This window comes from Sesamum indicum, linkage group LG4 (genome assembly GCF_000512975.1).
Source record: "Sesamum indicum cultivar Zhongzhi No. 13 linkage group LG4, S_indicum_v1.0, whole genome shotgun sequence".
In the NCBI taxonomy this organism is placed as follows: domain Eukaryota; kingdom Viridiplantae; phylum Streptophyta; class Magnoliopsida; order Lamiales; family Pedaliaceae; genus Sesamum; species Sesamum indicum.
The window spans coordinates 11,056,624-11,076,855 of record NC_026148.1 but is presented as its reverse complement, the minus strand read 5'-3'; the positions used below and the strand labels follow the sequence as shown (position 1 = coordinate 11,076,855).

General features: G+C 37.4%; 6 protein-coding genes across 10 annotated transcripts; 5 read left to right on the top strand and 1 right to left on the bottom strand.

Annotated features, from left to right (window-relative positions):
- Positions 1,023-4,635, top strand: LOC105160625 (autophagy-related protein 3). Its single transcript, XM_011078094.2, has 10 exons — positions 1,023-1,364; positions 1,986-2,056; positions 2,290-2,406; positions 2,497-2,663; positions 2,909-2,994; positions 3,069-3,120; positions 3,289-3,354; positions 3,599-3,726; positions 4,019-4,122; positions 4,346-4,635. The coding sequence occupies exons 1-9, from the start codon at positions 1,204-1,206 to the stop codon at positions 4,113-4,115; spliced, it is 945 nt and encodes a 314-aa protein (XP_011076396.1). The 5' UTR covers positions 1,023-1,203; the 3' UTR covers positions 4,116-4,122; positions 4,346-4,635.
- Positions 5,370-6,299, top strand: LOC105160624 (PLAT domain-containing protein 3-like). Its single transcript, XM_011078093.2, has 2 exons — positions 5,370-5,570; positions 5,659-6,299. Exons 1-2 carry the CDS (start codon positions 5,487-5,489, stop codon positions 6,118-6,120), a joined length of 546 nt encoding a protein of 181 aa, XP_011076395.1. The 5' UTR covers positions 5,370-5,486; the 3' UTR covers positions 6,121-6,299.
- LOC105160623 (DNA-directed RNA polymerase III subunit rpc4) lies at positions 7,019-10,228 on the top strand. Of its 4 annotated transcripts, none has more exons than XM_011078091.2 (10): positions 7,019-7,048; positions 7,193-7,261; positions 7,375-7,433; positions 7,525-7,591; positions 8,130-8,169; positions 8,365-8,606; positions 8,710-8,773; positions 8,961-9,043; positions 9,171-9,527; positions 9,839-10,228. In XM_011078091.2, exons 2-10 carry the CDS (start codon positions 7,226-7,228, stop codon positions 9,989-9,991), a joined length of 1,101 nt encoding a protein of 366 aa, XP_011076393.1. In that variant the 5' UTR covers positions 7,019-7,048; positions 7,193-7,225; the 3' UTR covers positions 9,992-10,228. The 4 variants fall into 4 exon arrangements, with proteins under 4 accessions (XP_011076393.1, XP_011076394.1, XP_020549244.1 ...); XM_011078092.2 differs by having other exon boundaries at positions 7,027-7,048; positions 7,130-7,261; XM_020693585.1 differs by lacking the exon at positions 7,019-7,048 and having other exon boundaries at positions 7,055-7,261; positions 9,171-9,643; positions 9,839-9,978.
- Positions 10,310-12,477, bottom strand: LOC105160622. The gene is made up of 4 exons (XM_011078089.2): positions 11,838-12,477; positions 11,307-11,553; positions 10,841-10,934; positions 10,310-10,733 (listed from the first exon to the last, which is right to left on the bottom strand). The coding sequence occupies exons 1-4, from the start codon at positions 12,275-12,277 to the stop codon at positions 10,465-10,467; spliced, it is 1,050 nt and encodes a 349-aa protein (XP_011076391.1). The 5' UTR covers positions 12,278-12,477; the 3' UTR covers positions 10,310-10,464.
- LOC105160621 (60S ribosomal protein L15-like) lies at positions 13,641-16,152 on the top strand. Of its 2 annotated transcripts, XM_011078087.2 has the most exons (5): positions 13,641-13,746; positions 13,879-14,045; positions 14,797-14,994; positions 15,382-15,644; positions 15,933-16,152. In XM_011078087.2, the coding sequence occupies exons 1-4, from the start codon at positions 13,743-13,745 to the stop codon at positions 15,625-15,627; spliced, it is 615 nt and encodes a 204-aa protein (XP_011076389.1). In that variant the 5' UTR covers positions 13,641-13,742; the 3' UTR covers positions 15,628-15,644; positions 15,933-16,152. The 2 variants fall into 2 exon arrangements, with proteins under 2 accessions (XP_011076389.1, XP_011076388.1); XM_011078086.2 differs by lacking the exon at positions 15,933-16,152 and having other exon boundaries at positions 15,382-15,826.
- On the top strand, positions 16,979-19,136 carry LOC105160620 (60S ribosomal protein L15-like). Its single transcript, XM_011078085.2, has 4 exons — positions 16,979-17,138; positions 17,215-17,381; positions 18,050-18,247; positions 18,646-19,136. Exons 1-4 carry the CDS (start codon positions 17,135-17,137, stop codon positions 18,889-18,891), a joined length of 615 nt encoding a protein of 204 aa, XP_011076387.1. The 5' UTR covers positions 16,979-17,134; the 3' UTR covers positions 18,892-19,136.

Here is a 20,232-nt window from a genome sequence, read left to right as displayed (position 1 = left end):
TTTCGTGATGCCCATTCGATATCAGTCGTCCAATCTCTGTTGGGCCATAAAAAACACACCAATCTGCGAACCTCAGAAAGACATCGTCTGCTAAATCGGCATTGAAAGAAAAGGTGACTATGGGTCTCCGTCGCACCCACATCACACAAAACACAATCGCTGAGGTGAGAAAGCCATGCTTTATCCGTTGTTGGCAGTTTTCCCAAAATTGCCATCTATAAGATAAACGTGTGACGTGGGATCTTACAGGAGCCCAAAAGTAGTGAGCCCATCCTACTTTCGGCCTTGGTGGATCAAATAATCGGATAAGGGCCTGTGTTAAAGGTTTCCCGCTTTGAAATCGCCAGATGATACGATCCTCGCCTCCATGGATGTGGGGCAATGTGTGTAAGATCTCTAGGCATTCAGAATTAGTGAAAGGAGGCCATTGCCAAACACCCTCATCTATGACGGTGTTGAGCTTGGTTGAAATACCCATTTATCATAGTTCGATTTATCACTGAAATGCTCCGGCAGAAGGGCCATTCCAATCCCAAACCACAATAACCTTCATTTCATGGCCTCTTTTTCTTTTTCTTGACTCCAAATATCTGGAGCAATTTAGGATTTTTTTTTTTTTTTGAGAGATTATGAGGAGGATTGGGGAGAAAAATTGGAGGCTAAGGGTTTTCTCCACATAAACTCATTTGTTTTGTCTCTTCAAGTTTTTATTATTTTATATTTTTTTACTGTATTCACATTTAAAATAGGTGAGAATTTTTTCCCTCCTTTCAACTGAGTAACAACAAATGCTTCTCACTCCAGCATTTGTCGTTATGTTTTAACGGCAAATAATGATGACGATCAATTTTGCGATCGAATGGTTTTTATTTAATAAAATTTACCAAATTTGGGGTTATTCTATAAAAATTGTAAAATGAGGGACTCTTTTTGAAATTATCTAATCCTACCGGACCAAGTTTTACAATTTTGCCTGAAATTTGGGTAACAATCGCGAGTTCCCAACTCCTAATTTTATTCTCAATAATAAAATACAACTTTTTGCGAAATCCTAAAAATTCGAAGTCAAATGTGTTCTACACAATCACGAACTGTTGAGCATTATAATTAAGCTGCTTGAATTTTTGCAGTTCCCTCTGATCCGTCAGTTTAATCAAAGGACTCCCAATTCCGGCTGCGGGTTCGTGCGAATTCGAAGGAGAGATGGTTCTGACGCAGAAAATCCACGAGGCATTCAAGGGAACGGTGGAGCGAATTACGAGCCCCCGCACTGTCTCCGCATTCAAAGAGAAAGGCGTTCTCAGCATCAACGAGTTTATTGTCGCGGGCGATAATCTCGTCTCCAAGTGCCCCACATGGTCCTGGTAAATTTGGGATCTTGGCCCCAATTTGTTTTCCCCTTTTTCCCCAATTGCCAGTTATATATAGTTCTCTTTGTGTGGACTCTTCTGGGAAACTATTGAGCTGATTATGGATGCATGATTCGGAACTCGTTCAGTTATTTTGGGTTTACAATGTGCCAGGAATGTCTAAATTTGGTTCGTTTGATGCAAGAGCTTGTTTCTCTGATTCTATTTTGTCACAAAATTGATTCTTTATGAATGCGGCCATTTGCCTAGAAGCCGATTGACGAAACTAAATCCTTGTGAACCCTCAAATGAATATGTGATCTTCAACGTATTTATTCGTTATGTTTAGTTTCTGGGTCCAAGTTCAATTTTAAATGCCATAATGCTGGGATTTCCTGCCCCTTGTATTCCTGATAGTTTAGTTGTAGACTATTAGGTTCATTTTGTAGTCTGATCCTTGTGGGAGGAATGAGTACTTGATCTATTGTTACCTGTCTTCTTTATGGACAGAAGCATGTGAAATTTGGTTCCGAATAAGTGGAACCTTTTTGTTCTTTTTCCGGATGATGATGTGATTTATCATCTTGGTATTTGATACCTGATTTCCGTCTTATGGGTTCTGTGTCCTGTGTAAAGGGAATCTGGTGAACCTAGCAAGAGGAAGTCATATCTGCCCCAAGATAAGCAATTCTTGATTACTAGAAATGGTAAGTTATTTCCATTGTATCATACAGCTGGTAGAGCACCAATATGACAGTGGCATGAATTTCCTCGATAAACTTTCTTTCACCTAGGCATTTCAATGACTATATTGTTGTAAATAACAACCTTCCAGAACCTCCTATCCGCTCATTTCATTACTCCGTGTGGGCGTATTTGTGGTGGCTTTGTTGTTCTTATTTATTTGCTCCTTTCTTTCTTACCATGTTTCTGCATGCAGTCCCATGTCTTCGTAGAGCTTCCTCAATTGAGGAAGAATATGAGGCTGCTGGAGGTGAAGTTTTACTGGATAATGAGGACAATGATGGTTGGCTGGCAACTCATGGGAAACCTAAAGGTTTCTAGTCCATCTGTTAAAGCTGAATTTTTTTGTAAATGTGATTAGTTACTTTACTATTGTTGCTTGACTTCATCCTCTTCTCTCCAGAAAACAAAGATAACGAGGATGAAAATTTACCCTCCATGGAGACATTAGATATAAGCAAGAAGAATACAATTCAGTCAATTTCATCTTACTTTGGAGGAGAGGAAGAGGAGGAGATTCCAGACATGGAAGAATTTGAAGAAGCAGACAACCTTGTTGAAAATGATCCTGTAAGTTACATCCTGAGCATACCTAAAATTTCAGGCTATACAAAAACAATTAAAGTACAACTTTACTGAAAACAAGAAGAAGGAGAAGAATGATTGAAGTTACAATGCAGTTTCTGTACATTTGGATGATGTATTTAATTTTTTTGTGTTTGTTGCTCAATTTGAATCAGTAGTTCTCTCTAATCACTATAAGAAACAATAACAATTTTTTGCACATGTCGATTCGATTTGCGCGATTAATGCAGGCAACCCTTCAGACTGCGTACCTTGTGGCTCATGAACCTGATGATGACAACATTCTGCGAACCCGAACATATGATGTTAGCATCACGTAAGCCAATTTTAACATTGAAAATGTTCAATTACTTATGTTTCTGCCACGATCTCTGACTGGCTCTCTCTTAGGTATGACAAATACTACCAAACACCCAGGGTCTGGCTCACTGGATATGATGAGGTCAACATTCAATTTTTCTGTGGCCTATTTACTTTTATGTTTTGGTTGCAACTTGCAATTATATGTTATTCAGCTGAATTTAAAGCATGCAAATAGGTGATGATGTCATCTAAGTCCTGATTTGACAGTTTTTTGAATTGAATTGTTTATCCTTGCCATCTGTTACAGTCAAGGATGCTGTTGCAACCAGAACTTGTCCTTGAAGATGTTAGTCAAGACCACGCACGCAAAACGGTGAGTATGGTTTCAGCAATTTTTGGGTGCTGGATCTCATAATTGGAAGTTAATTTTTACTTGGCTATCCTCTACTAATAGATGGCATCTTCTTGATTTTATCGTTTTTAATTTTATGAATCTCACAGAGGGTAGCAAGGATTGGGGAGGGTGTTGTTTGAAGGACTTATTATTTCTTTAAATTGTTTGATTATAGTACTTCTCTTATTGTTTATTCATGAATGCCGTATCTCTACATTGCCAGGTGACAATTGAAGACCATCCGCACTTGCCTGGCAAGCATGCTTCTGTACATCCATGCCGCCATGGTGCTGTAATGAAAAAAATCATTGATGTGCTAATGTCAAGAGGAGTAGAGCCCGAAGTTGACAAGTAATTTGTTTACTCTGCCTGCCTATTTGAGAAACCACAGTTAGTTCCTGTCGTCAATAAAGAATTCTATCATGTTCTGCTTGTTCACATCTTATTCAACTCTGAGCTTCATCTAACAACTTCGTGCTTTGGTAAATTACAAGATCAATTCGATCTTGGTGTACGGAGATCAGTTTAGCAGCGTTATTTGCATAGCTTCTATTATAACTTGACTGAATATGAAATAGTAGGATTTGCCACTCTTTTTATGTTTTGTCCCATTTATGTGTATCCTAAGCATTTCTTCTCACAGGTACCTCTTCTTGTTCTTGAAATTTGTGGCTTCTGTGATCCCTACCATAGAATATGATTATACAATGGACTTTGATCTGGGTAGCTCTAGCTCCTGATTTCAAGGTAATCTTCTCTGAGATTGTTTTGCTGTATATTAATAAATACGCATCCTTTAATCTGCACTCGTATGGTTCATTTCCTTGTCGCCCTCTTGGCTGTTGCTAAATGAAAATCGAATGTGCTGCTACTTTGCAAGTGTTTCATAAACAGCTGTTGCTGCTACTTTCCTTCTCGTTTTTGACTTCTTTCTGATTGACGATTCTTACTTATTGTCTACTTCTTGCAGAATGTTGCGGGCAAATATCATGAAACCTCAAAGCTCTTATACAGCATTACTCTCAGCTAAATGCTGCAATCATCGTTCTTTGTACATAAATGTCCAAAAGAAAAAACACTCTATTGGACTTATTCCATAATTATAAGGGTATTCTAGGTGTTAATTTGGGTGGTTTCATGTTTAAATGGACTATTTGGGTGTGTTGGTTCTCGTGTCATATTGTCATCATAAATTATAATGACATGTATCATAGTTTGACCTTATTTTGGTTTCCTTAAGCCTGTGGCTCCGGATGAAAATCCTTTGTGCTCTTTGTTGAGACAATCCAAATTTGTTGGCACATAATTGAGGTAAGTAAATAATTTGTCAGTCCAACACACAAGAAGTCTGCTTCTTTCTTGAATTTCCAGAGAAAATTGTAATGGAAGTCTGTTATGGTACAAGCCCACGAGGGTAACTGTTTCTAGTTAATAATTTAGGCAAAAGTTGCATCATAATTTCAACAAATTTACTTTACACTTTAGTTAATATATATCTCACTCAAATATTAAGTATTAATTTTATGTTAAATGAGATAACTAATCACATTGTCGAAATTTGAATCTTTAATCTCATAGTTAATAATTTAGGCAAAACTGGTCTCATAGTTGAGGCTATTTCATGACTATGTTTTACAGCGCCATCTCAACCTGAAAGAAAATCACATGGGCTGTCTAAAGTGTTTGCAAAATTTCCAACATTTACTAAAATTAGTATTGAGGGAAGGACTGCAAAATTCCAATGTATTTATACAATGTTTACACCACCTTGTATTAAAGATGAGACTAACAAGCAAATTACCTAAAATAACCTTATAAGATGCAATTAAACATCAACATTTGAAGGATGTTGGTGTCCTTTTACAATCAAATGTTAGTGTTGACTTGGGTTAACTAAATCAATCTAGTCCCATAACTGTGATTTATTATTTCAATGGGATTTCTAATTATCAAAAAATTGGAATTATTCAGTTGGTTATTACCTTTTCAACCACAATCCTCACCACTACCAATTTACAAACAACTACCTCTATAAATATCAATCCAAATACTGGCAATCTTCCTTCAATAAGTAAAGGAACAACAGCACTTTTTCTTTAGATAAAAAAAAGATGACAAGTCGCCATTTCTTCTCACCACTTCTTCTCACTGCCCTTCACCTTCTCTCTTTCCCCCCACCTGCCTCCTCTTCTTCTGTAAGTGCAACTTTTCTCGTCTCTCTCTCTCTTTCTCTCTCTAATATGCCATGATGATTTCACGATTTTCGTATCCCTAATGTCGCAGGCTGACTGCGTCTACACTCTCTACGTTCAAACCGGTTCTATCATAAAGGCCGGAACCGACGCCCGGATCAGCATCGCGCTCGGCGATTCCAGTGGGGGATCCGTTTGGATACCGGATCTAACTGACTGGGGCCTCATGGGCCGCAAACACGACTACTTCGAGAGGGCAAATCTCGATGTCTTTACGGGTCGGGGCCCATGTATTGGGAGGCCCATTTGCAGGCTTAATGTGACTTCTGACGGGTCGGGGCACCATCACGGTTGGTTTTGTGATTATGTTGAGGTAACCTCTACCGGACCCCATATGGGCTGCGGCCAGTCCATTTTCTATGTGGATCAGTGGCTGGCGTCGGATGCTCCGCCGTACCAGTTGTCGGCTGTCATCGACGGGTGTCATCAGAAGGCCCAATGGGACGGTGGGCCTTTCGCTGTTGGAAAGCCCAATGGGCATTATTCGGAGTAATTTTCATGATCAACGGCCCATTATTATGATTTTGTGTGTGTGTGTGAGAGAGAGAGAGAGAGAGAGAGAGGCTATTGTTTGGTTTTTATTGAGATTTTGATGAGTTTGAGCTTTTTTCTTGAGGTAAATAAGTAGAATATCGTTTAAATAATCTAAATGAGGAGTCATTTTTTTTGCTATATGAGTTATCTCATTTTGTTTCCTTGTAGTTTTAATTATTTTTGTAGCATTATATTTAAAATTCTGCAGTTGTATTCAAGTACAAAATCTAAGACCTTCCACTAATATTGTTGACAGAATTTGCTATGAGGCTTTCTTGCAATATATACTAATAATAGAATTTACATCTATATTCCTTGATTTATTATTTATTTGCATAAATTATTTCAATCTCTTAAAATATACATACATTCATAAAAAAAATATCGTAATTATTTATACAAATTATCCCTACTTTTTTACTATAACTGATGGTTGGAATTCCATAACCACAACTTTGCTATTAATGTGGATAAAAATGGGTTCAAGAAGAAAATCTCATTCCCTTTTGATGAAACGAAACAGCTAGAGGAAACACGCTCGAACAAATTTTAAGACAAAATTATATATTATTCAATTTCCTTATTTAACAATCACTGAGTGGAGTATCTAAAAGTTTAAATATAACAAACTTGTCATTCAAGTGTGCAATTTCGTCTTATCCTTTATTTAATTCTCTTGACATTTCTAGTAGCATGACAAATCGATTATTTGAACTTTGATATGATCATGCGACTCTCTTGCAATGTGCTTTTTACTTTAATGACCTTGAGCGAACTAAAGATTGTCACTGATGCTACAGATTTTGAAAAATATCTCCTGGGATACTACAAAACTAGGCACGTGGTCAGTTGGCAAGACTTCCAAAATTTTCTACTCGTGATCTCAGGTTCGACTCTCGCCCTTCCCTTTTTCCCTCTTCTCTTTCTTTCATCGTCGTCTTCGTCAACCCTAACCCAGAATTTTGCAGAAAGTAGCTTGAATTCTCCGATCATTTGATGTCATCTTATCGGAATTGTTTCCTCCCCCGCAGATTCAGCGATTTTGAAAAGTGTTCGCCGGGTGCATGGATCCAGATCCGCCTTCATCCACGCCGAGGAAGGTCTGCGCTTCATTTTCCTTTCCATTCCCTTTAAATCTTCAATTTCCAACCTCATTATAACCTTAATTTAATTAATTTCGCTGTTTTTAACTATTCATATACTGTTTTTTCAGGTCAAATTTGCACCAAAAGGACCCCCTCGCAGAGCACCGCAACCCCTCACCGCTAAATCGTACTCTTAAAAACCCAATCATTGGTTTATATTACAATTGTTTTGTTTTTAAGTTTAAATTTTAATCCTGAAATTGAAAATGTGGTTGTAGTGAAACAGCTGCTCAGGATGATAGCGATGATGAGCAAACACAACAGTTTCTCACTCGCAAAGTTCATGTATCTCTCTCTCTCTCTCGCTCTCTCATTTTGCTCTCTCTACAAGTATGTAGTGTGTATATATTTATATATATATTAAATTGTAATTTGGTGTTTTACGAGTTTGGCTTACCTTTTTTTATAGTCAAATCTACTGAAACTGCTACTCAATTTTTGTAAAGGAGATAGGGACTTCAATTTTTTATTTTTTTTAATAATTATGAAAAATATTTATATATTCTTTCTGGGTGGTGGAGAATAGCAACTAGCAACATTGGATTGGAGGACCATTTTGCTTGAGTCGTAGTGATTATAGTTTGAAATTAATTGATGAGATTAACAACTAAGTTGTCATTATTACGTTACTAAGTTTTTTTTCTTTTATTTTTCTTTTGAAGTACAAAAAAGAGTTTGTGTGTGTTTGGCTCCGGCCAGGACTACAGGCTACAGCATCCCTCGTGGACTTATAGGACGACTTTGTCGGTTATCCTGTAACTTAACAATCGGAAAATTGCATTCCTGATGTTCTTACCGCTATATATCGTTATTCAATGTGTAGGAGCATCTAACAAGGCGAGGATCAAAGGTGGAGAAAAAGTGTAATCTCTTTTCCGCACTTTCTTTCGTTTGCAAATTTGTCGAACAAGTGTCAATTATTTCATGTCCAACCTCACATAAAAGTATTTTAATGAACAAGCATCGATGATTTAATGATATTGGATAGAGAAATATTAAGTGGTTGGTATCTTCATCATCGTCGCTCATTAGCATCAAACTCATTTGGAAACTTACAGCTTCGGCACAAGTTGCTTTTTCACATGGAGTTGCAGCAAACACCATTAGGACCTTTGGGAAACCGAGGGAGAGGACTGGGGATAGGGCTGATGCAGCCGACTCAAACGAGCCTGCTATCAGTGACGACCAAAACCTTGTTGCTTCAGTATCAACTGCTGGAACGGAAGGAGTAGATGAAAATACCGCAAGTTCAGCTGATGCTCTAGTTGTGAAGAAGAAAAGAGAATATAAAGAGCCTTGGGTAATGGAATTTGGTTCTCCCCCCTGGCCGTTTTCTCCAAACATATGGAAAAAGACGTGTGTAGTTTCTTGCCTGCTCACTGTTACTCTTAATGCCTTTGCAGGATTACAAACATAGTTATTATCCTACTACCCTACCTTGGAGAAGGCCTTACTCCGGCGACCCAGGTATGTCTCAGGTGCATTATGAGTTTGGGTGAACAAACATCATGACTGGCTGCAAAATTATGAAAATCTCTTACTAGAAATGTATTGATTCTTCTAATATCTATGCTAGTCTTGTTATGATTTCGCTATGAGTTCTCTTGATGCATTGTCATTTACAGCTGACCTTTTTTCTGTTCCCTTCCTGCAGAAAAACTTGATAAAGAAGAATTCGAGGAAGCTTCAGAATACGATGAAAATAATCTTTCTTCTGCTTCAGATCTCGGTTTGCTGGTTTGTATTCTGGCTGATTAATGCTAGGACGTTTCTGTGTGTGCACAAGTAAACTCGGATATAGATATATTTTGATTATCTTGTGCTACTTGATTTGTTTTTTCCAATCTGATTTACTGCCTCACAGGGCCAAGACGATACACAGCGGATGTTGTTTTTCCAGTTTCCTCCTAATCTTCCCTTAGGCAGGCGGCAGACTGGTACCAACAAGAGAGATACAGCTAATGACTTGAAAGCACTAGAATGTGGAGTTTTTTCAGCTGCTTCTAAGGGGAAGGAGATAGTTGGCTGCGGTCCAAGAGTTTCAGGTATTTCAATGGGCACAAAAGGGAAAGATATAGCTCCAAACTCCATAAATCTAGTCAGCGGGCATCCCTCAAATAAAGGATGTAGTTTGGAGGAGTTGCCGGAGGGATACATGGGCAAGATGCTGGTGTACAAAAGCGGCGCTGTTAAGTTGAAGTTAGGAGACATCCTGTATGATGTGAGTCATTTTGACCCTTCTTGGTGCTTTCCAAGTTCTCTTGAATTACATCGTTTTGCTCTCGGGTCCAAGTTGTTCCTGTGATGATTTTCTCTGGAAAAGAAGGGTCCTTTTAGGTGATTCACTCTCAGAAAATTTAATCTCTGGCTTTTTTTGGGTTCTGCAGTACATATTGTAGCTTATTTCCCATAATCCACATATAGTGTACCTGTGATATTTGTGCAATGTCTTCTATATTATGAACCGTACTCAGATTAACTACTTCAACTCAGAGGAATACAACATACCTGATAGCATATTGCGGCTTGCAGGTTTCTCCTGGTTCTGATTGTACTTTTGCTCAAAGTGTTATGGCGATCGACACCACCAATAGAGATTGTTGCGACTTAGGGGCACTGAACAAGCGGGCTGTTGTCACTCCAGATATTGATTTCCTGGTAGATAATGTGATTGATTTGGGGTAAGGCTGTTCCACCCTAGAACCTATCGAAGATTGTGAATCTGTGATGCAAATTTATGGTGTCTTCAACCCAGTTGAAACATTAGTACACTGGGGATTCAGCCCAGAATCCAACATCAACAGCAGAAAATTCACTGATGTGTAGTTTTGCAATAGTTGGAACATCATCCAGAGGTGTACATTTTGCACAGATATGTGACTTCACTAACTGGAATTAATGCTACCATGTTGCTTCCTACAATCCCAAAATTCTTCCTGTTCTAGAATATATATAAATCGGTGGAACTTCAAAAGCCAAACACCATATTTGCTGCAACCAGGCTAAGAGTAAATATACAGAATTAAGATAGAACTCATTTATTCATTTTATATAGAACAACTGAACTTAAACACAAGAGAATAAAGAGAAAAGATGGGGAAACTTCGACTCTGAAGGTCTCTGTGGAGCAACCACTAATTGAAGTCGACAAATTACGATCATGCACTCTGTGCTCGAGTCACGACCACAATTAAGAGGACGATAATCGAAATAAACAAAGAACTTTTCAGCTTTTCCTCAAAAGGATCAACTATATTTCCTTTCTTCTCTTCATTTGAAGGATGATAAACTCCATTGAAGATTTTAGTGATCTTGTCAATCAGTTGAATGATATTTGCCTTGGCATTCACAAAAACCCAACTCAGAACATCCTTGACTGGATTGGAGTCATCAGACTCCTTTTCTCTGTTATCATCTTCTTCATCAGCTAATCAAGCCCATCAAACACAAAGTCAAGGATTAGATCAATAGCTAATTTCTTCAGGATTTCCAAGTTATTACTGTTTGGAAGTAGTTGAAACTTGAAACACAAACCTCGACAGATTGAACCCCTGAGCTCCTTAACAGCATCATTGTTCAAGACAGCATCCCAAACTGCTCTATCAGATGATAGAGAGAGTACCATTCTCTAAATGCAATCAGAAAACAGAAAACTCGCAGTTCAGTGATATTAATTTGAAGAAATTTATACAAACATACGTCACCAAACTCAGAAATAGAATCAAGCAAGACACCGTAATGTCATTCTTGCTAATTATATCTCGGGATCAATGTTACCATTGAAGTTCCAGCCGTCTTTCCAAAAGTCCACTACCATTTTGGATGGATTCTTTTTTTACTTACATATCAAAAACCTCAAACAATGTTCGACAGCAAACTGAGTCCAGCGAAATTCAAGTGACTCCATCACCAATTCATGTGCCTCAAACGAAATGCATGGATGGAAATTTCAGTAGCACTGAGATATGAAACAACAGAAACTAGAGTACAGATAAAGCACCTGGACAGAAGGTTCAGTCTGCAGTAAATGAAAGGCATCATAAACTCTACTTGATCCACACGGTCGCTGCAACATTCTTGAATTGTATACAGACAGTGAGGGTTCAAACCAATCAACCTCCGACTCAGATGAAGAAATCATCCCCTCGAATCCCTTCGTTCTGCTATCTTCATTGTCTACGTCCTTCTCTATATCCTCACTAAGCTTTTCCTTTGGAAAATGTTCAAAATAAGACGATCCAAGCACCCTTGAGACCAATACTCATTCAAACAAAGAATACATCAGCATCAAGCAGTAAAAAGCATTTGAAATCAAGAAGGAAGAATCTCAAGAAACCATAGAACAAATCCTACAATTGCGTTAGAGTATATTACATTTAAATAATGAATTAACAAGAAGTACAATTTGCAACTTGTTCTTATGAAAAATGAACGAGTTGGACAATTTTAACAAAACCCTTCAGAATTCTACATAATTACATTAACATACAAGGTCCACTTCGATGAACTAAACAGCAATTCAAGAACTCACTGTTGAAGAGAAGAAACTGCATGGTTCACTTCATCTCTGGATGGAACAGTTCCAAAGACAAAATCTTCACTACCATCCAAACACTCCCACTCCAAATCATCACTGCGAGTAGGTGATGAACAAGACCCCCATGCGGGACCGGAATCAGCATACACCGGCAGATTTACCAGTGAAGAAAAAGTCGACGGCGCGTGATTGTCATCATTGTTAGGCCCACCGGAAGTAGAAGATGAAAGAGTTAAAGCAGTGTTTGGGGTGGACACCAACTTTTCATTCAAGTGTTTGGCTTTTCTTGAATTGGCAGAGGCAATGCCGGAAGGCGAAGAGGGATCCGGAGGTGGGCCGCCGCCGCCAGGCCGTATAGCCCTTTGAACCGTTCTGAGCATGCCACCACCTCTGGCGCTGCCTCGACCACCGCCTCCGCCGAAAGACCTCCGCATGTTCTTATCTCTTCTATCGGTGTGTATCCAATGTATGTCACGATTGGTGTTACGCAAAGCTGTGACGCAGTCCGTTTAGATTTTATAGGCGAAAAGATTCGTGTGCGTCCGATGTGAAAAGTTAAGGATGGAATAATTTTGGAAGTTCATAAATTTTGTGAGACTCTCTCTCTCTCTCTCTCTCTCTCTCTCTCTCTCTCTCTCTCTCTCTATAACATAAATTTTTGGAATTGATATCAATGTTTTCTACTAGCCATTAGAGTCTTCAATATTATGAGAAAAATTCAGAATAGATTTTGGGTTAATCAACCTCAATCAATTATATAATAATTGTTTTATATTTATGGTATAATTAATATATAATTTAACAAAAATAATTAATTATACCATAAATATATTAATATACTTTTATATGATTGATTTGGTTCGACCAATCTAATTTAAATAAGTAGTACATGATAATATCCCAAATTACACCAGCAAGTAAATATTACCATATAAAACAATAATATAAAATTAATATATATCACGTTATTCTAAAAGTTTCAATAACTAAATAAAAATTTTTAATACCTAAATTTTTTTTGTATCATTTAAAATCTATTAGAATTTATATCTTATGATGAAACGAGAGCACTCTTTGAATGTCTCGCGTTTTTCAATCTATCAACTTTTTTATTTTGTAATTATTTTATTTATTATCATGTCTCTCTTTCTCTTCAACTTCCACATGCCTTTTTGTTATTTTTTTCATTAATTTCTCTTTTTTTATAATTTTTTATTTATCTAATTGATATATTTTTAAATAATAATTAATTATAAAACTTTAAATTAATTGTGGGCACATCTGAATGTGACTACTGGAAAACTTCAGAATGTTTTCTAATGCACCAAAAAAGTTACTCTATTTAAAAAGATTATATCAAATTATTTCTCCTTTTTTTTTCACTCACCTCTTTATTTGTTAAGTATTATTTCCCCTTATCTCTCATATCACTTTTCATATCCAAGGTTTTATTTATCTACCCGATACCTAAAGGTCGGGGTATTTATTATTTCGATCCATTTAAATCACTTATATTACAATTCTGTAAATAATTGTACATTATAGATTAAGGATGGATTGCTACAGATGTGATGGCATCATTGGATCGGAGGGACCGAATGGAAATTTTCATGTATTTCACATCCTTAATTAATTTATTATTGATTGTTTTGCCCTTTTACAAAACTTTTCTTGCCAAAAAAAAAATATTATTGGGCGTAACTGCAACATGTTAATTCAAGTGGGTAAAATGCTATTTTAGGTTTTGAATGGGCAAAATGCAAATAAAGTGCAATTGAAGGGTGCAAAATGTAAATAAGGCAGTCCCGCACTCTAAAAACCCTAGTGGCGCCACGTGACTCGCCCCCAAATTCTCAATAAGCTTCTGTTAGGCCGAAGCTCAGTCCAGCGGCGACAACAATGGGTACTACTCTTCTTCTCCTTCCGCCGAATCCTGTGGGCCTGTTTCCAGTTCTCTTAATCCGCTAACCCTAATTCGGTTTGGATTAATTTTGTGGAGATTTTTATTTGTTTTGAAATATTGCGGGATCTATAGGTGCCTATACATATGTGTCGGAGCTATGGAAGAAGAAGCAATCCGATGTGATGCGGTTCTTGCTGAGGGTGCGTTGTTGGGAGTATCGTCAGCTTCCCGCTGTTGTACGTGTCACCCACCCGACCCGGCCCGACAAGGCCCGCCGCCTCGGCTACAAGGCCAAGCAGGTACTTTCTCAATTTCTTGAAAATTTTAAATTTCTGCTTTTCCAAGAGATTGTTGCTAACATATATGATTTGATGTGTTTATCGCCTCTGCTCTTTTGGTTCGGAGAGTTGCTTAATTTGATGATTTGATAGGCTTAATGTGGTTATGAGGTTGTTAATTTGTGTAGTGTTGTGGATCCTTCATAACCTTTGCCTTTTGCATTTCGTTACTTAGGTACGATAGATCCACTTTACTAAATTATACCAAAAATTAACATTTTCAGAGTCAAATAAATTCAGTTTTATAAAATTCCTTTTTGAATGTGAGTTTGGAGTCTAAACGTGGACTTATGAGATCAAGTAAATATGATTATTCTTTTTTATTTTTTGCCATGTGGAAAAACTGAGAAAATGTCAAAGTGCAAAGTGGTTCGCACCTATTAAATCAGATGCATAATTTACGTTGTAAATGATTCTCTATGCCAGTTTTGTAGTGTTTTCTGTGTCATTTGTTGTGGCCATGAATTCTTGGATTTTTATGTAAATGGATATACCATCCTGATATTGTAAAGGTAGAATGTGTGTGTAGATTATTCATCTAGCTGTCATGGTAGAATGTATAGCATCCATTAGCTTCTTCATTTATACCTTGTTAAGTTTTTACTTTTATCCAGTACCACATACGCATTTTTTCTAACCTTTTTTTTTGGGTGGCTTTGTCCCATTACCTCTTTTATGTTTTTGTGGTTAGTGAATGAATTTTTCCTTTCAGGGGTATGTGGTCTACCGTGTCCGTGTTAGACGTGGTGGAAGGAAGAGGCCAGTGCCCAAGGGTATTGTGTATGGTAAGCCCACAAACCAGGGTGTTACTCAATTGAAATTCCAACGCAGCAAACGATCAGTCGCAGAGGAACGTGCCGGCAGGAAACTCGGTGGTCTTAGGGTTCTGAACTCATACTGGATCAATGAGGTTTGCATTTAATTTTCACACTTCCGCTCTTATTTCCTCTTTTCATTCACTTACCAAGCCGCTGACGAATTAATAACTTGATACTGGACATGCTGATGAGGCTTTCACTAGCTACTGGACAAGTAATTGATTTCTTATGATCAATTGAGTGATTAAACCTCTTCAGTTCCCTTTTAAATACACAAAAACTGAGATATACTCTGGAGCGATTTTACTGAGTTTGTGGATTTAGGGCCTATTGAGGGTTTTGCTGGATGAATTTAAACGGTCTGGATTAATTATTCTGGCCATTCAACTTGTACTCTGCAGCTGTTGTCTTCGAATCCTAGTCATCTGCCTGTCCATACGAATTGAGGGCAAAGCTATAACTCTGTGTTTGCCCTGCAGGACTCAACTTACAAGTACTACGAGGTAATTCTGATTGATCCAGCCCATGCTACTGTCCGCAATGACCCAAGAATCAACTGGATCTGCAATCCAGTACACAAGCACAGGGAGCTCCGTGGACTTACTTCTGCTGGAAAGAAATACAGAGGTCTTAGAGGAAAGGGCCACTTGCATCACAAAGCACGCCCTTCAAGAAGGGCTACCTGGAAGAGGAACCAGACCCTGTCCCTCCGTCGATACCGATAATCTTCATGAAATTTTTGGTATTACTATAATAGAGTTAAATCTGTTTTCTCTGTTCTACAATTTTTTGTCCACTTCGAGAGAAGTCTAATGTTTCTTTGTTTAGCTTCTTTTTTGAGTTCATGATATCTTGACATTCGTGTTATTATGTCATGCGGACATTTATCGGCATCTACATCTGAAAGTCTTCTTGTCTGATTTTGCTGCTGTTAAAAATATCATTAACGTTACACCTTTGCGCACAAGCTTTATCATGAATTCTTGGACATTAATACGATCGGTCGCACCGTCTTACCATGTGTTTCTAGGTATAAAGAATGGTGCGTACGGTAAGACTGCGGAGCTGCAGGGTTTAAGGATTTTGTTACACAGACTTGTTTGACCATGCCTGTATGTTTTACGAGCAAAGTTTTCCCTTTCCTCTAAAAGTCTGGTGTATTCTTACACGACTCACAGTGATTGGTTGTGCTAAATCATGTTGTATGGATACGATTATCAGGAAATTGCATGGATGTGAATTGTGATTTAGTCCATGTTTGGATCCAATTTTTAGGTTTGGTTTGGGCCTTAGATGATTTGAGTGTGGGCCAAGCTTAGTTAAGTAATCCAAACACTAAAATCTAGAAGCCTGGATAATTAATTTTTTATTATGCAAAACTAAAAGGAAAAAAATATTATACGTAAGAAATATAATATAAATATCAAAATAAAATACTCTCTGATTACTTAATCTTGATTAACATGTTGGCGTGTCATAATATGACCTAAACCTAATCAATATCCCAAACGGAGTGTAGATAATTGGAATATCAACACTATTTATTCAGTATTAATTAATTTCCAACACAATATTTAAATCTGCTTTGAACACAGATCTTCACTAAATTTTTGGTTGAAAAATAGAAAATGGACATCTATATAATATTGGTGCCTGGGTTGTTATTTTCATTTAAATATGACTAGTGCTCGATGCATGTGGCCTATACGAACATATAAAAAAGAATTATAAAAACAGAATAAAGTTTGTGAAAAGAAATAATTTGTGTTCGCAGGCATTTAAGAAATTGGAATAGAGGGGAAAAAGGAAATATGTGGGGAAAATAAAAAACAATTGTTCTCTAAGGGGATGGAAAAGAATAAAATTCGTGAGAGAAACGAAATGATAATTGTGGAATAGTGGATTAAGACGGAAAAAATTTGTAATTGTGATATTATTAAAAATATATTAAAATTATTGTTTTTACAAAATAAATTAAAGAATAAATTTGGGTATTCAAATATTATATGATTAAAAAAGAAAATTTCCTTCTTATAATAGTATAGATAATTGTGGTATGTAGAGTGCTAATTCGGGTTTTTAATCTGGATGTGCAAAGTGCAAAAATGTATAAATGTGGGGTGCAAATTGCAAATCAAGCCCTCTCCCCTCTAAAAACCCTAGTAGCCTCAATCAGACTTGTTCTGAAGAAGATTCTGTTAGCCCAAAGCTCGCTGCAGCCGCGACACAACAATGGGTACTCCCTTGTTCTCCTTTTTGTCAAAACCTAATTCCGTTTATATGGAGATTCTGATATGTTGGGGGCCTCGCAGGTGCCTATACATACGTGTCCGAGCTATGGAAGAAGAAGCAATCCGATGTGATGCGGTTCTTGCTGAGGGTCCGCTGCTGGGAGTACCGTCAGCTTCCCGCTGTTGTGCGTGTCACCCACTCCACCCGGCCAGACAAGGCCCGCCGCCTCGGCTATAAGGCAAAGCAGGTATTTTAGCAATTTCTGCTTTCTGAGGCATCTGGTGGTGATGGTGGTTCGACAACGTTTTGTGTTAAATAGGCTTGCATTTGTTGACTCTGGCACGAAATGCTGTTGTTTTCTGTATAAGATTTGATGTGTTTATCGCCTCCGAATTTTGGGTTTCGGGAGAGTGGTGTAATGTGATAATTTGGTAGAGTCAACGTGGTTGTGGCATGTTGATTTTTATAATTTGTTGGATCCTTAATGGCATTCGCCTTACTTGTTTTAATAATTTTATTACTGAGTCTATTAAATCCAATGAATTAATAGTTCCGGAAATTAACAGCAATAGATTTTATGAAAAAGTTTCAGTTTTTAAACTATGCATTACAGTTTCTGCTTTTACTTATCGTTCTTATTTGATGTCCTAGTGTACTTGTATAAGAGTTGGCTTGACATGAAATTACTGTAAAGGCAACCTGTGAAGAAATTCACACATTTTACCATCTGGATAATCTAATGCCAGAACCAAAATGTAGGCCATTCAGTTTGCTGTCATGCAAAAATGTATCGTGTTGACTTCTTTGTTTATTTTATTCATGTCCTATTGATATAGGTGCTTTTGTCAATTTTCTTTTTTTGGTTTCTCTTATTCTTTTATATTTCTAGTTTTGTTAATGAATTTTGCCTTCCAGGGGTATGTCATCTACCGTGTTCGAGTTAGACGTGGTGGAAGGAAGAGACCAGTTCCCAAGGGTATTGTGTATGGTAAGCCCACCAACCAGGGTGTTACTCAGCTGAAATTCCAACGCAGCAAGCGATCAGTTGCAGAGGAACGTGCCGGAAGGAAATTGGGCGGTCTTAGGGTTCTGAATTCTTACTGGATCAATGAGGTGTTTAATCTGTTAGATATTCATTCTTATATTTCTCTTTCCATTCTCTTACTGGGTTCATGAAGCTTAGCAACTCAACTAACAATATGCATGAACTAGGCTTTGACTTGGCAACTTGAGAATAATGATTTCATATGATCAACTGTAATTAAACCTCCTCAGTTCCCTTCGGGAATAGGAAAAATGCTGGGAATTCTTTAGAGTGCTTTACTATGTTTTAAGCTAGTTATGATTTAGGGTGAATCAAGGATTTTGCTGGTAGGGTGTTAAAGATCCAAAGAAATAATTCTTGCATCTTAATTCGTAATCTGCACTGCAGCAAGTTGTGTGCAAATCCTAGTCATCTTCCTGTCCATACTAATTGAGGGCAAAGCTATAACTCTGTGTTTGCACTGCAGGACTCAACTTACAAGTACTATGAGGTAATTTTGGTTGATCCAGCCCATGCTACTGTCCGGAACGACCCAAGAATCAACTGGATATGCAATCCAGTACACAAGCACAGGGAGCTCCGCGGACTTACTTCTGCTGGAAAGAAATACAGAGGTCTTAGAGGAAAGGGCCACTTACACCACAAAGCCCGCCCTTCAAGAAGGGCTACCTGGAAGAGGAACCAGACCCTTTCTCTCCGCCGATATCGTTGATCTGCATGGTTTTGTTTGGTATTACTATAATAGAGTTAATATGTTGTCTCTGCTCTATGATTTTTGTCCACTTAAAGCAAGTTGAATGTTTCTTACTCAAGTTTTGTGTCATGGGAATTTCATATCTGTTGTTTCCTCTATATTTTGGCATTTAAGTCTGATATTTGCATTGGTGTCCTATCTTGCTGCTGTGTACCTGTCATTTCCGTTACAGCATTATATTCATATGAAGGCTGTTGCCATCACTGTGCTGCGAGTCTAAGATAGGTTATATCTTCCCCCTGTGATAGTTATTTCTGGCATATACTATTTTCTCATTACATTGTACGCATCTTTTTCTTACGATTTGACTGTTATCGTTATAGGAACTCGAGCAATTTCTGTCCTGTACTCGATATTTGTTGCAAGGCAATAACATCCAAACATGATCAATAAAACTATAGTCCGAGTCAAGTATAATCATTACAATTTGAGGCCTCTCAAGATATTACATGTACCTGCGTTAAATATGTAATTCTCTTTTGTTGGAAACTGCTGGGCCTGTCTATGTATGTGGCCTAGTCCTAGTTTGAATCCCAATTTCTTGCTTAGGCTTGGGTCTTAGGTCTTTAACAATATATGTTGTGGGCCGAACCCGTTATGTATCATAACGTGATATATTCGATACAAAGAAAAAGCACCTATGGCTTCCCAGGACCAATTTAATTGGTCTACTTGCATTGTGGATCTAGACAAATATGTTAAAAGCACAAGTCAACTAACAACCTCGTTTTACCTCGGATTAGGTAGCCTCCTTCAACTACAGGGATGTTTGCAATGGTTTATCTTAAATATTTTATCAGTTTTTCGCTGAAAATGAGTTAAGATAGGTGTTTTCAAGTTATATTTCATGATTGAGATAATTAGACTGTTTTATCATGTAGTTTGGTGTAATTATATGTAAATAATTTGTAATTTAAGAAATTATATAAAATCAATAAATAGGTCCCTCTGTGAATTTGTAATTTATGACGGGATATTTGATGTTATTTTTCATATCACATGAAATTTACGTGTAATTACTTCGAATTCTCAAGAGGAAGCAGTGCAATTCCCTTTATGTTTTTGAACCACTTAGATTAAGTTCATCTAAGTTGAGAATTACAAACATCTCCATACCAAGTTTTGCAGGTTCTTTATACGATAAGAATATTTTATGTTTGTTTTGACCATTTTATCCTCAAATATATAAATTTCAATATTTTCCCACTATTTTCCCCTAAAAAAATATATTATTCCCACTTTTTCACTCTACTTTTAAAATACTCTCAATTTTTTCTATAATTAAATTGTCAACACCCC

Bases quoted from the DNA above. Each gene is read 5' to 3' on its own strand.
- LOC105160625 (XM_011078094.2), top strand. From the start codon at position 1,204: ATGGTTCTGACGCAGAAAATCCACGAGGCATTCAAGGGAACGGTGGAG. The intron at 2,407-2,496 runs GTTTCTAGTCCA...TCTTCTCTCCAG, and splicing joins AACTCATGGGAAACCTAAAG to AAAACAAAGATAACGAGGAT. The intron at 2,664-2,908 runs GTAAGTTACATC...CGATTAATGCAG, and splicing joins ACCTTGTTGAAAATGATCCT to GCAACCCTTCAGACTGCGTA.
- LOC105160622 (XM_011078089.2), bottom strand. From the start codon at position 12,277: ATGCGGAGGTCTTTCGGCGGAGGCGGTGGTCGAGGCAGCGCCAGAGGT. The intron at 11,554-11,837 runs GTGAGTTCTTGA...ATTGGTCTCAAG, and splicing joins GCAGTTTCTTCTCTTCAACA to GGTGCTTGGATCGTCTTATT. The intron at 10,734-10,840 runs GTTTGTGTTTCA...GGGCTTGATTAG, and splicing joins CAGGGGTTCAATCTGTCGAG to CTGATGAAGAAGATGATAAC.
- LOC105160624 (XM_011078093.2), top strand. From the start codon at position 5,487: ATGACAAGTCGCCATTTCTTCTCACCACTTCTTCTCACTGCCCTTCAC. The intron at 5,571-5,658 runs GTAAGTGCAACT...CTAATGTCGCAG, and splicing joins CACCTGCCTCCTCTTCTTCT to GCTGACTGCGTCTACACTCT.
- LOC105160620 (XM_011078085.2), top strand. The intron at 17,382-18,049 runs GTATTTTAGCAA...TTTGCCTTCCAG, and splicing joins TCGGCTATAAGGCAAAGCAG to GGGTATGTCATCTACCGTGT. The intron at 18,248-18,645 runs GTGTTTAATCTG...TTTGCACTGCAG, and splicing joins ATTCTTACTGGATCAATGAG to GACTCAACTTACAAGTACTA.
- LOC105160621 (XM_011078087.2), top strand. The intron at 14,046-14,796 runs GTACTTTCTCAA...TTTTCCTTTCAG, and splicing joins TCGGCTACAAGGCCAAGCAG to GGGTATGTGGTCTACCGTGT. The intron at 14,995-15,381 runs GTTTGCATTTAA...TTTGCCCTGCAG, and splicing joins ACTCATACTGGATCAATGAG to GACTCAACTTACAAGTACTA.
- LOC105160623 (XM_011078091.2), top strand. From the start codon at position 7,226: ATGGATCCAGATCCGCCTTCATCCACGCCGAGGAAG. The intron at 7,434-7,524 runs GTACTCTTAAAA...ATGTGGTTGTAG, and splicing joins CAACCCCTCACCGCTAAATC to TGAAACAGCTGCTCAGGATG. The intron at 8,607-8,709 runs GTAATGGAATTT...ATGCCTTTGCAG, and splicing joins GAGAATATAAAGAGCCTTGG to GATTACAAACATAGTTATTA.